Genomic DNA, 14,904 nt, shown 5'->3' with positions numbered 1-14,904 from the left:
CATGACGGATGGGACCCAAATGAAATTAAAGTGAAGTCTAAATCCCATTAAGAACAGAACAGGCCTGTTTCCAAGGCGCACGCTCAGCCAAACTTTGAACTGATTCGCTTTGAAATTAGATCCTGAATCGATTTCTAACCGACTGTCTTCATATGTCCGCTAAGAAAAGGGACTTCAAAGGCTGAAAAAATGGACATTGGACCGCTTAGATGTCAAATCCAAAGGAGTACTTGAACTTAGTAACCAAGATTTTCATATGGTATCTCTCGATCTAAAAGTAGCCCAAATGACTCCAGAATCTTATTCATCTCCCTTTTAACGTCCGGTTTTTGGGATCATTTGCATAAAAACTGCGCTCACCTCTGAGATGTGTGTTTCACGTCTGTGTGCTACGACTCACGCTCATGTGTATTTTCTGATGCAGTTACACTTCCTGAGGACATCATCATCTCCGATGTCCATCTGGAACGAACGTCCATAAAACACTATGACGAAACTGATGAAAATCCTCATGTTTTAAGCTTTCAGGTGATCCAGTTTTCCTTTTCTCTGGCAGTCCTGGAAATCTGAGCTACGTGTGAGTTAAAGGACGCTTACTGATCAAAAATAACTCTCATATTTCTTCCTTTGGGGCTGCACGCCAAGGTGATGCCATCCAAGGTAGCTACAGCACTAAATAATTTGCTTCTAAGATGTTTAGGGCCCAGCAAAATAACTTCAGTTTTGTCTGAGCTTAGAAGTAGTTTTAACCATCCAGGTTTTGATGTCTTTGAGACACACCTGAAGTCTGGTTAGCTGATTGGCTTCATCTGGTTTCATAAATAAATATGACTGATAAATATAATTGTGTGAATGTTTAAAAATAAAGATGAAATTGATGTGCCAGAACCAGAGACATTGTCAAAACACTTCTTCCTTGTCAAAACACGGTGCCTACATTACCCACAATGCAAATCAACAGTTACGTTTGTTATGCTAGTAGGGGTTTCATGTAGCCTACAGCAGGTCTGCTCAGCACACTTTCTTTCACACCTGCAGACTTGCTTCAGTTTTACCTGGGGACATTTGTCAGCCTTCACACGGCGCCTCCTGGAAACACTAAAGCCTTTTACGACAGAGTTTCACTCACATGCATGCAGGGAAAAGTGTCTGCGCTCTGAAGAGCCTGCGTTTCCACTGGCTGAGGGGATGGGAGGGGCCACAGATGATCCCAAGGACCCGACTACGGGACGGGCGATGGAGGAGACGGCTGCCGACGAGGTGGACGACTCTCCTCCCTCTCCTAACAGGTGTTGGATGGAGTGGAGCTGGAAGCAGGGGTCAGACAGCAGGACGGAGGCAGCTCGAGAGTTCCTGGGGGGGGGGGGGGGACAGACAGATTGTAAGGAGACGTTCATGGGACCTCACGTGATCAAGCATCAGAGGAACATTTTACTTCAGGTGAACAGAAACCATGAGATGAAATCCACATCATGACATGATGAAAACCACATCACTACACAAGCCAGTTACAGTAGTAGTATCCCAGAAGAGAGGGTTGTGTGTCACAGCTTTACAGCGTTTTAAATTTTACTGTCAAATCCTTTATTGTGAAATCCAATCCTTTATTTTGAAATCTGCTACCCAGACCTACTTATTCACCAAATGTAGCTTACACAGTAGTGATGGGGAGGTGGAGTCACAGTATCGAGTTCCTGCCCATACACCCACCTGAGCCAATCAGAAGCAGCGCTCAGCCGCCAATCATGACATTTCAGCCCCTTTTAGCATCAGATAAATAAAACCAAACTGATCAGATGAAAGCTTGAACAAACATCAGGGTGTGAAGAAATACCTAAAATGACAGAAAAACGTATTGACATCCGAAGCTAAAAGAGGTGCTGATGATGTCTGCAGCAGACAGACGTACAGGAAGTGATGGGCAGGTAAGAGGGCCAAAACAACTCGACTAATTCTGACCAATGAGTGAAAACATCTGCCATCACGACGTTCTGTCAGAAAGGCTGCCTGACTTCACCGCCAGCCAGTCAGCGACACTCAGTCGGACGCCACACGTCCAGCGTGACACGGGAGCTGATCCGTCACTTCCTGCTCCTCTCAACTTTCCTCCATCTGTCTGTCTGTCTGTCTGTCCAGCGTTCAGTCACTGGTGTTCTGGTGTTCTGGCTAATCAAACTCTCCGCCTCGCCTCCGTCCTCTCCCCTGCGGTGCCACTCAATCAAAGCCCTGTGCATCCGTGTCTTACAGCAGGGCTTTCCACCAGCCCGCCTCCCCCTCGCTCTCCCTCCCGACTCCCGACTCCTCTCTGCTGACAGATGCTGCACTCAGCTCTCTCCTCTTTTCTCTGCCACTATTTCTGGACTCTTCTTAGCGCCGACCTGCAGTGGCGTCTTGGCGGGTGGGTGTACTGTGAGGCTTCTGACCTCCACCTCCACTCCTACTTTGTGCTTTTACTCCACAACATCTCAAAAGGAAATGTTGTACTTTTTACTCTCCTACATTTATCTGACAGCTGGAAAAGTTACAGGTTTAGATTTTAAATAGAAAACATGATGCAATGTTAAGGGATGAACTACCCAGCAGCTTACAGTTCACATCGGCTGCTCTGCTCAGTGAAGCTTTCACAGTCTCTGTAATAATTACAGACACAGTGAGCTGTTTGCAGTGAGCCCCTGCTTGTCTGTTAAAGGTGCAACTTGTAAAAAATATCAAAAATATTTCCTTTCTGGACATTTTCTGAGTTTTGCTTCCTCATGACACTACACTCTCAGACATCTTGTGATACTCAGTGAACTGACCGCTCGTATACATCTCCTCTAGAGGTACAAAGTGGTATTACAGACAGGACGGCCGCAGCTAGCTGGTTAGCATGCTAACTTTAGCGTTTTTCTCTGCTACACAACACAGAGTTGCTTCTTCACATTCTGCTGATGATCTCAGTTCATTTCAGCAGGACCCTGGAAAAGCTCACCAGCTGTTGTAATGTCAGCTGCAGTTCTCTTAACACACCTGAACTTCTTTGTTCAACATCTGGTTTCAGACCTGACAAATCCAAATGCAGAGCACGCTAAGCGTTGGGGGTTTTCAGTCAGTTCATTTTTCTATTTATATTTTTATATTGTTTCTAGGAATGTTTTCTGCTAAACATCCTTCATGTCCCAAATGTCAAACATTTGCTGGTTCCAGCTTCTTAAATGTCAGGATTTGCTGCTGTTCTTTGTCAGTTATGACCATAATTGAAGAGTCTTCAGATTTGGACTGGAAGACATCACTTTGGACTCTGGGAAACTGTGATGCACATTTTCCACCATTACTAATCGATTACAATGAAAATAATCATTTTTCCTCGCTCCACCACTTTGTCCTCCATCCTGGTGATCTGTCCTCACTTTCTTCTTTTATGTAAAAGCACTCAGCCGTTATACTGTGAGGTCAACGTGTCTCTGTGCTCTTTGGATGGAAACTTTTATTGGCTGCTCAGCAGCTGATGGGTCGCCTGTGTCCGTCACAGGAGGAGTCCAGAGGGACCGATGAGGAAACACGGTGACATTTTCCACTAAAATCTACCCTGACCTTATCATTACAGCAGCCATGACACTTCACACAGAGACACTCTGCCCCCGTCATCCTGTCTTCACATGTTCCTTCTTTACCTTTACAACAAGGAAATTATCACCAGCCTGAATTCAACCAAATGGCGAGAAAAGCACCAGAAAAAGAAGAAGAAGCAGTGTGATTCACAGGGCTGAAAATGTCACCGACTGTGTCTTTGTCAAAGGCCTCAACACGAGTCCATTGTGTTCCCTCTTTAATTATAAAGCAACAAAAGGACAAATCATGTCTAATGATGAGGCAAATTATTCAGCAGACTTCAGCATGTACACACGAACAAACAACAGGGAAAAAAGACAGAGGACAAGCCTGTCCAAGTGACGGACAGACAGACGGCACACCTCCCTTTACCACTTGATGGATGGACACACTCACATTAACCTGACACATTCTTAACATTCTTAAGGCCAAAACATCATCAGAGATGATGGCAGGTTAACGTCACCGCAGGAGGAACCTGAAACTACAACACTTTTACTGTTTTTGTTCAGTTTAACTCCTTTATCCTGCAGGTTCATGTTCTCTGTCAGGTGAGTGAAATCAATCAGTGTTGTACATGTGATGAATTCAACAGCTGGAGGTTTCTGTCGTCACTGGTTTCTTCTCACCTGATACCTTCCTGAACCTTTTCTGGTGGGACATTCAGGTTCTGTATCTTCTCTTTTATTCATGGTGATGAGTTTAACGTCTGCCTCCAGCAGCCAAACCAAATCAAAGAGCAGCTAATGAAAGGCCATTCAGCTTCGTATCCAGACGCACACCGAGCTGAAGACACGAAGATCCCAACAGCTCGGACCAAATGGATGAGCGTTTGTAGGAATGTTGGAGGAAACCTTTTGCTCCAAGATCATTTTTAGGAAGTGAAAATCCACAAATCCAGTCAGCACAGATGATGACGATGATGATGATGATCAGACTTTTACTGACATTTCAGCAGTTTAAGTTTCAGAGGAAAGAAGTGAGATGAGATAAACTACAAAAATATTATAAATTACACATGAGCTTGTTCTGAGCCTCATCCTGAATCTGTTTCCTTCAGTGTGCAACTAAAGGTTACAGAAAGGTTACGAGGAATAATTATGCAAACACAGCACACACACAGCATGAGAAAAACATCTGCATGTGTGCGACATAAGACAACAAAAGAGGTTTGGACGGGTGAAGTCCTCACTCGTGAAACATGATCTGACTGTGAGAGAGGGAGGGAGAATCAAACAGACATGAACGACGAACAAAGAAACTGAGCAGGTAAAATATGATGATAAATCACATCACAGGCTGATGGCCTTGTGTATGCAACACATAATAATGTGTGGAAACTGGTTTGTCAGGTCTCACAGCCAACCTCAGCCTCACATCTAAACACAACTGATTTCACTGCATGATGCCGTCCAGAAGAATGAATGTTTTTCTGCTTCCACACATCAAACAGGAACCGCTTATCCACTCCACCATCCGAGCCAGCTGGTTTACTGCGTTCACCATCTGAGTGCAGCGCGTTAGCATGCTAACGTCAATACATAGCACGTTAAAATGTCGACCTGATGGCGGCACCAGATGAAAAGTTATTAGAGTTCATCCTTAGTTAAACATGAACGTCTGAACCACATTTCAACCACATTTTTGTCAAGATATTTAAAAAAAACACACACAAATGTCAGCCTTGTGGTGGCGCCAGAGGACACTAAAGTCGGAGGGAGTGTTGCTAACATGCTAACAAGGCTAACAGGATACAGAAAACATTAAAGATCAAACCGGTCGCCAAGTACACTTAACAAGTGCAGTGATTGCAATTCACAACCCCCAAATATAATAATACAACGAGATAAAACATAAACACAGAACGCACTATGAGTGTAATGTTGGCTGTGTCACTGTTCTTTGTAATAGCTTTTGTAAAGTGTTCTAATCAAATGATCATTTCATGAATGATTACTGTCTGTGTTATGCTAACTTCCTGTCAGAATGTGACATTTGTTCATTTGCTCAGAAATAAATAAAAAGTTCAGTCTATGCTTAAATGAAATCCAAATGTTTAAAGAAGGCATATTTTGCACATAAAAAAGTCATACAGAAATATTATGAACATATCTGTGTGCTTTAACAAACACACTATCAACCAGTGCATCTCCTCTCTGACCAATCAGATTCCCTCCTGAACGAGCCTCATCAGCCTCCTCCTGTGGCAGCACAAGAGCAGGAGGCAGAGAGAGACAGGAGGAGGAGGAGGAGGAGGAGGAGGAGGAGGAGGAGGAGGAGGGTCTGAGCTGGGCGGGGGATGCTGGTGGGAGGAGGATGGAAGCAGAGTGGAGGAGAGGAAGAGAGGAGGAGCTGGGAAAGCACCAGAAGAGGCAGCTGAGAGCGAGTGCTGAGCAGACGGGAGGCAGCAGTGACTGCAGTCAGCTGAGCCTCCACAGCACTCACATCTGGAAACAGCCTGAACACACACACATACACACACGCGCACACACACACACACACACACACCTCAGGAGTCTTCAGTTACAGAAGATCAACTACAACTTCTTTTTCCATCTGAGTGTTGTCTCCCTGTTTTCCTGAGCCTCAGAGGGGAGAACTGCTGCTCGCTTCATGTTAGCCAGATTTCTGTTCGCTGTGAAGCCTTTTGAAAATCTCTCATCCTCCCACTGCTGAAAGAAAAGAAGGAATGGCTGTGCAGAAATCAGCCGGAGGAAGAAAAGACGAGAGAGAGAGCAGCAGCAAAGCGGCGCTGACGAGAGCGTGAAAGCTGTGAGTGGCTGCCGCTGCGAGTCAAGTGAAGTGGACGGGATGCTGACTGCTTTGAAAATCTGATCCGGGACTCGGGGCAGGCTGTGGGCGGCAGACAGCTGGGGCCGTGATTCACAAAACCCGACTTGGAATGAAAACAAAGACATGCTTACAACTAAGACGAGGCATCCTGCATCGCGATAGGAGCTATGAGCAAAGAGAACGTCGCCTCACGTGGGGAAACCTGAAGCTTTGTTTGAGGCAAATTCAGGGCTGAAGAACCAGCGAGGGACTCGGGTCTGTGTTGGAGGTACAGAGCTGCAGCTACGGGCTAAACCGAGCATTTGCTGTGCTAAGCTGGTTTTAGGAAGTTTTCTGTGGCTGGAATACGGCCGACAACAAAGGAGAACATTTAAACATCATAACCTGCACCTCCTTTTGTTCCACTGTCCTGAACCCTGACCGTTTCACAGCCCACAGCCTGTCTTTGTTGGATTTTGTTCAATTTGCTGCTCAACATACAACAGAGAGCAGAAGTTTGTTTGTTTACACGCCTGGACCTCACACACTTGCTTGTCCCGCTGCCACGTTGGCAGGTGGATGCAGATCATTCAACATTAACGGTCAAACAAGCGATCGCTCCTGAGCTCGAGCTGGAAGCACAAAGGAAAGTGAAATGAGAAGAAACGTGGAGTGAAGGGTGGAAGCGTTCGAACGGGCCTGAAGAGGAAACACTTCAACATGTAAAGGGACAGAAATGAAGCGTGCACAGCCTCACGTTAGTTTGTCTGCTGTCCATTTGTGTGTTGTGGCAAAACGAGATGAATCACGCTGCATGTAGGATGTGAAAAGTACACTTCGAAAGCAAAGTGACACAGACAGAAGCTGGGTCAGAGAGAAGCCTACACGCAGATCGGATGCCCACAGCCTGCCCGTGGCATCATGTTGCGTGCTGCTGGTAACAGCGGTTTCCTGCAGGGTGCGGTGGCACCGGCACTCATCGCAGCGTCGCCATCATGGTGGACTGCTGTTGTATTGTTAGTTTGTCTCCAGCTCCCCCAGCTGAGCCCAGTGCAGGCCACCATCTGCCGGTCTCAGGGCTCCTCCGAGGCGGGTACCTGCCTCTGCGCGTCGGACATCCTCAGCTGCACCGCCGTGGGCCTGGATCAGGTCCCCGCAGAAATGCCCGTCTCTGCTGTCACTCTGGATCTCAGCCATAACCAGATTGTGCAGCTGGAGGTCGACAGCTTTCAAGGACTTTATCGACTGGAGACATTACGGTTAGCGCACAACCAGATTACTACTATTCATCCGGGGGCATTTCGAAACACCTCTGGGACTCAGCTCCGACACCTGGACCTGTCGTCCAATCAGCTTCGTGTTTTGGAGCAGCATTATTTCCTAGATTTGCCTGGACTGGAGGAACTGCTGCTGTTCAACAACCGTATTGTCCACGTGGAGAGCAGAGCTCTGGCTGGACTGAGCAGCCTCCGCAAGGCCTACCTCAGTCATAACCGTCTCACCGACTTCCCCTTCTTTTCCTTCCAAGAGCACAGCCACCCTCACCTGTCCATGCTGGACCTGTCCTCGAACCGCCTGCCCAAACTACCCCTGCAGGACATATCGAACTTACCCGCTTCAGTCCAGAAAGGACTCTACCTCCACAACAACTCCCTGGTGTGTGAGTGCTCCATGTATGGACTGTTCCGGCACTGGGAACAGAGAGGCTTCAACGCTGTGACTGAGTTCAGGCAGGAACACACCTGTCTGGTCTACGGGATACAGAAAGGTACTGTGCGCTTCTTCCAGCACAGCCGCTACTTTGAAAACTGCAACTTGACTGTGATGAGTGGGCTGCTGAGAGAGCAGGAGAGCAGCGTTTCAGTGAAGGCGGGAAAAGCAGTGCTGCTGCACTGTGTGACCACGCTGTCCGGACAGCATGTCACCTTTCTCTGGGTGTCTCCGAATCAGGAGTACGTGGCACCGCCAGGAAACAACGAATCATTAAAGATGTACGCCAACGGTAGCCTGGAGATTGTGGCGGCACGTGCAGAGGATTCTGGCATCTACTGGTGTATGGCTCTGGACCAGCAGCAGCAGCGCAACGAAACGCGGGAGGTCAACGTGACCGTGGTGCAGCACCCTGACAGCGATCCTCACGAGTCCTTCAACACTGGATTCACCACCCTGCTGGGCTGTGTGGTGAGCCTAGTGCTGGTCCTCATGTACCTCTACCTGACGCCCTGCCGCTGCCCTCCCTGTCGTCCTAAGGCCTCGACCCCCGCCACGGGCACCGTGAGCCAGGGGAACGAGGCCGGGGCAGGGAGCGCCCAGTCCTCCATCCTCACCCCAACCCCACCGGCAACCACAGAGGGCCCGGGCCGCAAGGTCAGTACCAACAAGCATGTGGTCTTTCTGGAGCCGATCAAAGAACAGCAGAACGGCAGACTCAGGGCGGGGCCGGTAGCTGGGGCGGTGCAAGGACACCTGGGGCCGGGTTTACTGCTAGGGCCAGAGCAGCAAGGAAAGCTGCACAACCAGTCGCAGCAGAGGGCAGGAGAGACGGACTCCATCATGTCCGTGTTCTCTGACACTCCCATCATGTTGCCTTAGCGACGGGACTAACCGAGACACAGACTGGCACTATCATCACCTCACACTCACTTCCTGTTTCCCAGGTGACCTCCTTCCCACCTGGCACTGCACACAGCACGAGACCTGAGCAAACCAGTAATCCCATCCTGAATAAGAGCTTTTAAAACGTATCTCTGCTTTAGGCTTTGAGGCTATCAAACTGCCTCATGAAACAGATCAAGTGCAATTTTAAGTGATTGAATACTGTTGAATAATTTATAATAATAATAAATTTACATGTATTATAGTTTGCCCAGGTCTGCCCACTAAGCCCTACAGCCATGAACCATCGCACTGTGACGGGACGGGCTCAGACTGACTGACAGGGTAGGGAGGCTGCTTATGGAGAACACGGAGAGGCAGGCAGGGCAGCGCCAGTACGAACATGTCAGGATCAGGACAGACCGAAAATAGCGGGGAGAAGATGCGAGTACTGCCTCAAAGTGTGAGCCAGGAAAACCGAGACGAGATTAGAGGACAAAGAGAGCAGAAACACGTCTGAAAGGATGTCAGGGATGTTTTCCACGATGAGCATGGACTGCTACTCAAAGTGGACAGGGCTGTCCCTTTAAGCACGGCTTGTACCTTTAATGAACATTTGCTGCAGATGCCTTCTTGTCTCATACAGAGATACAGAGAAAAAAAAACAACCTTTTTGTAGAGCTTTATAGCGTTTGATTACTTTCTTCCCAGAGCTGGTGTGTCAGTTGATTAGAGCCAAAACAATCTGCATAGTGTAGCTCAGTCACAAAGTGAAATGTTTTAGAGTAGACAAGCTCAAGGAGAAGAAGAACTTTTAGCAAGTAAAAATAGAAGCTGTTTCAAGGTTTGATTCTCAACTCCTCCTCCTCCTCCTCCTCCTCCTCTCCCCTGCAACATGACTACTGTCATCAGTCAGGAATTCAGGAAAACAAAAGGGAAATATATAATAAATAAACAAACCTTTAAACAGTCAGTAGAAATGCTTTGCGCTGGAGAAGAAGCACCATTGTCTGGCGACTTCATTTGGAACTTTTCTTTCCAAAGGTTTAATCGATGAGCTCTTTTTATTTTGTTCACCACGTCTGAGACAATAAATGTGACAAAGTGTCATTGACAAAGAAAAGATTTGTCTTTGTGTTGTGAATGTACAGCAGGATTGACAGGACAATCAGGGCAGTTTTCGTTTTTATTGTCTTCACTGCATCTCCCCCTCGTCACTCTCCTCCTTCCTGTGTCTCTCTGTGTGTTAATAAACCTCTGCATCTGGACCGTCCAGGTCGACGTCTGCCTTCTTATTGCTCCTTATGCCGTGTGTGTTTGTGTGTGTGATTCTGCATGCGTCCCTGCAGCCACAACCTGAGCCCATTCAGCCAATCGACAGCTTGTTTCTGTTTGCAGGCAGTTCAAGCAAAAGACTTCACAATGAGTGAGACATCGATCGATCACAGGGAAAGAAACCAAAGCAGACTTTCAAAACGGAAAAGAAAGTATTGCAAGAATATAATTTACCTAAAACACAGAGACTCACAGCAGCAGATCAGATGACACATTAAACCTGCCTGTTTGGTGATATTACAGCCTCCACCACCACCATCCTCACCGTACTCTGTCACGATCAAAACCGGACAATAAAGTGTGTGGAAGTTACACTCCTCACGGCACGTCACATAACCACATGATCACCAAACTGATAAACATAGCTGTGCTGGTTATGGAGCATCACAGCACGTCTTCACCTCACACCTTCCCTCTCCGAGTTGATTCTGTGTTTGTAGAAACAAACAAATACTATAAAACACTGAAGCTTCTGCTCTGTGAGAGAGCAGGAGATGAGTGTGTGTTAACTACAGAGCTGCACACTCAGAGTGAGAAACTTTACAAATAATCAGTCAGAGAAGCTGAAAGAAACTGTGACATAAACAAAAAAGAGCAAGACATTAATTCTTATGTATGAAGGCATCAGCGCAGATCATCTCAGACGGCACATTTGTTTGTAATTAATGTTAAATACCCAAAGGAAGCTCAAATGTAATCTACAGAAGGTGTTTAATGACTGAATAGTGTGTGTGTGTGTGTGTGTGTGTGTGTGTATGACCACTTCAGTGTGTTATTTATCATGAAGGGTCAATATTGACTCAACGAGGGGTGGGAGGTCAGAGTCATGCTGCCACCACAGGGACTTCAGCTATGCTTTCCATTAATTAAAAAGTGTGTGTGTATGCGTATGTCTGTGTATATCTGTGTGTGTGTGTGTGTGTGTCTCACTTTAATAATGGTTTTGCAGTAGGTCATGTCTGAATGATGTACAGTTTGTTCAGTGAGAGCAGAGTTTCTGGGAACTGCTTACCGAGATGAAAACGAGTCGGAGTCGTGCGCTCGTGAACGCCGACGGTCATTCCTACGACAGTGAACAAAACCAGAACCAGGAACTGACTACAGGATCGCAGACATAAGTTCAGCTGTGCCTGTGCAGAGGATCAAAACCTTTTCAGAATCTAAACCGGGTTTGGTTTGATCCTGTCATAAAACAACAACCTTCTGCTCAGCGAATTAAAGACCAACTCACACATCCTTTACTGCAAAGCCCATAACACACTGCAGTCAGTCCTCACACACACACACACACACACACACTCAGAATAAATTCTTTATGAATTCTCTTCAAAAATAAGAAAGAACAAAACCAAAAGACACAATTCAATTCAATATGAAACACAAAGAACGAAATGAAAAGAAAATGAACCAAACAAAGTTTAAACACTGACAGCCGCGCACATTTCGTTTTGTCATGAAAAACAACGTTAGCAGACAGAAGGAAAGCTGAGGACACACAGTGACGTCCTGCAGTACGGGACATTTCAGCGGACACACTGAATCAGTCTGCATCGTGACAGGAAGCAGTGAAACTGAAAATGGAGCCTCACACACACATCATGACGGCTCATTAATCTGCTCTCCACAGCAGCTCATCTCCACAGTCGTCACCACGAAATCAGCAGAGATCCTGCGAGGCGGTTTACTCTCCGAGGAACGCGCTCCTGTCCGGCAGCTCAACAGCCCACACAGTCGTGATGCCGATGGACAGACGGGTTCGATACTGAGAGACGAGGAGGGAGTCTCGTCCTGCAGGTCTTCTTCACCCTTTATTGAAAGCCATCAGTCAAATTATTCAGACAAACAAAGACTCTGGAGAATCTCACCTCCGAACCGCCTCGACAACAACAGTGTGAGCTGAAAACACACCAACAAGAGACACACACCGACATTCAGTGTGACGTCCACTTCCTGAGAACGTCATTATCTTTAAGGTTTATTTTGAAGTTTTCTTCAGAATCACAGTAACCTGTGGGCGTCTGTGGCTCAGCTGCTAGCAGGAGCCGCTAACAGGAGCCGCTAACAGGAGCCGCTAGCAGGAGCCGCTAGCAGGAGCCGCTAACAGGAGCCGCTAACAGGAACCGCTAACAGGAGCTGCTAACAGGAGCCACTAGCAGGAGCCGCTAGCAGGAGCCGCTAACAGGAGCCGCTAACAGGAACCGCTAACAGGAACCGCTAACAGGAGCTGCTAACAGGAGCCGCTAGCAGGAGCCGCTAACAGGAGCCGCTAACAGGAGCAGAACCTGATCACCTCCAACAACAAGAACAAAGAACAACAACAGGAGAGACAACATCGTTTGATATCAATGTATTTCTGACACGGACTCTTCATACGTTCATTTACAGATTTCTCTTTGGTGGTGAAAACAGTTTCGTCCTGATACAAGAGTAGGAAATGATCAGCCCAGACAGATGGATCGAGTATCGTCAAGTATGCGAGTCTAATCATCTAATCATCAGACCACGATCTGATGCCACGTCACGCATTAATAAGGAATATCATGTCTGTTTTGTGACTCATTCCCTTCTGGCAGGTAATTCATGGGCTTAAGAGGAAAACTGTGAGAAGTGAGGTGTCTCAGAACTGGTTTACGGGTCGGGTTTTCCTCCAAGAGAAGCAGCTGATATGAGCACATGTGAAACCCAAAGTGTTCTGAACTCCTGACGGAGAAGGTGGAGGGAAAACCGGGATGTGATGAGGAAAGGGCACACATGTTGTTCACGAACATCACGTTCGGACCGTCCTAAAGACATTCGTGGTGTCTCGCCCAGAGAAAGAGAGACGTTGACGGACTGAGGGAGCTGAAGAAGTGAAGAGCTGCTCTCACTCTGATGCTCTCATATGAAATGGAGGGCACAGCAGCCATTAAATATTCAAGACGACTTCCCTCGTGTTCAGCCTCCACTCCAAAACAAGTCCACGGTTGTTGGAAACTTTGGTTAAAACGAGTGTCCAGAAAACAAACAATCAGATGTGGAAAACAACGAATGTCATCTCTCTCAAACTTATATTAGTAACGACTGTTTACCAGGTCTGCGTGCTGATGACTGGACTTAAACTCTTCACCAGGTTTACACTCAGGCTGCAAAGAGGGGCCCCAGGGACCTGATACAGCTGTTTCATCTGTCTGTGAGGGCAAAATGCTCTTCAGAGGAGTCAGATTCCTAATTATGAATTGTTTTTCAGAATCAGGCCTTTGTGTGAGATGTCAGCCAGCTGGTCCGAGTCCAACCACAAGAGAACGGAGTCCACGTCCACACCTACTGAGAGACTGAAAGGAGGCCGAGACTCACAGGCTGAAAAGGAAAATGAAAAGGTTGATGTCTGTGTGGTGAATGTTTGAACTGTGGCTCGCGTTGTGTTTAGTTTTTCTTTACAAAGACCACATAAACAGCCTCAGAGCTGGACACTCTGCTTACAAGACGAGATAAACACTTCGTCTTTTGCTCGAGTGTGAGGAAGAAGAAGACGAGGTCAGAAGGAGCGACGAGGAGCAGCGTGAAGAAGACGAAAGGAAGGCGAACAGAAAGACGGCGGGAGAAAATACAAGCAAATGTTAACGCTGGACGGCGCAGCAGCAGATAGGAACAAACATGGAGACGTTAGGGTGCATCACCTCGAGGTGCCAGAGCGACGCTTGGCCGAACATGTCCAACAGGACGCAAGAGGCGGAGTCAGGCTGGAGTGAAGCCATGAGACGAAGGTTCTTCAGGAATGCAAAGCAGCGAAAACGATTTTGGTCTTGGTTCAGCAGCTGCCCTCAACGTCTGAGTCAACTGAACTTAATCTGTCAGTCGTTTGTGAATCCAGACACAAACATCATGAACTAAAGCTGCTGCCTCTGAATGGCTTGAGTCATCACGGCAGACAACACAGACTGACTGCCAGCCTCCTCTTCATCGTCACCACAGCGTGTTGTCAGTAAGTTTGCTGATGTGCTGATCATGTTTCTTTCTCTCGGTGGTCCACTTCCTGTTGACCTCCACTTCACTCTCTCCGCCTGTCCGTCCTCTCGCACACACACACACACACACACACCACGGACTGCAGCACTGGACTGATTCACGTTGTGAAAGAAATCAGCTCTCAGTTTGACAAAGTATTCACACGCACAAGCAGGAATTTCTCACATTTCACGTATTTGGTCAAACATTTCATCAAGGTTTGCTTCGGTACGAGCGAGCAGCGAGTTACAGGAAACACACTGCAGGAGAGAGATGCTGTTTTATGTGACTGAACCTCAACTCTCTCTTCCAAAAGCCATCAAGAAGGAATCCCCATCTGATGCTTGGGTTCCTCCTGCTCCATCATTCTCTGCTAAAACGAAGAACATCAATTATTCATTAAACCACAGAATAAATAAAAGCACTGTGGATGAAATCCCATCTCTTTTCTTCTCACTACAGACCAACAAACTCCTGAAATCATACGAGTTTAATCATTTATGGCTCTGAACACACTCAGAAAACACGACACGCTGTGTGTTCAGGTCTGACCGAGTCTAAATAAAGCAAAACATGATGCTGCTCCATCAGACCGACTGCGTCTAAAACAAAGACGACAAAGCGGGC

General features: G+C 47.1%; 2 protein-coding genes across 7 annotated transcripts in view; one reads left to right on the top strand and one right to left on the bottom strand.

The window, feature by feature from the left end:
* The window catches only part of LOC124057096 (E3 ubiquitin-protein ligase RNF123), an 84,984-nt gene that overhangs the window by 24,596 nt on the left and 45,484 nt on the right, over positions 1–14,904 (bottom strand). For 5 of the 6 annotated variants that reach the window (XM_046385216.1, XM_046385217.1, XM_046385215.1 and 2 more), the window contains exons 37-38: positions 11,306–11,356; positions 1,130–1,353 (exon numbers count right to left, since the gene is read on the bottom strand). In XM_046385216.1, the coding sequence (XP_046241172.1) occupies positions 1,130–1,353; positions 11,306–11,356 (275 nt within the window). The remainder of the gene's footprint in view (positions 1–1,129; positions 1,354–11,305; positions 11,357–14,904) is intronic. The other variant, XM_046385218.1, reaches the window with a different exon arrangement.
* amigo3 (adhesion molecule with Ig-like domain 3) lies at positions 7,195–10,577 on the top strand. The gene has a single exon (XM_046385227.1). It carries the CDS (start codon positions 7,285–7,287, stop codon positions 8,953–8,955), a length of 1,671 nt encoding a protein of 556 aa, XP_046241183.1. The 5' UTR covers positions 7,195–7,284; the 3' UTR covers positions 8,956–10,577.

This window comes from Scatophagus argus, chromosome 3 (assembly GCF_020382885.2).
Source record: "Scatophagus argus isolate fScaArg1 chromosome 3, fScaArg1.pri, whole genome shotgun sequence".
NCBI lineage: Eukaryota > Metazoa > Chordata > Actinopteri > Scatophagidae > Scatophagus > Scatophagus argus.
The sequence above is the reverse complement of the archived record's forward strand: the minus strand, read 5'-3'. Positions and strand labels throughout refer to the sequence as shown.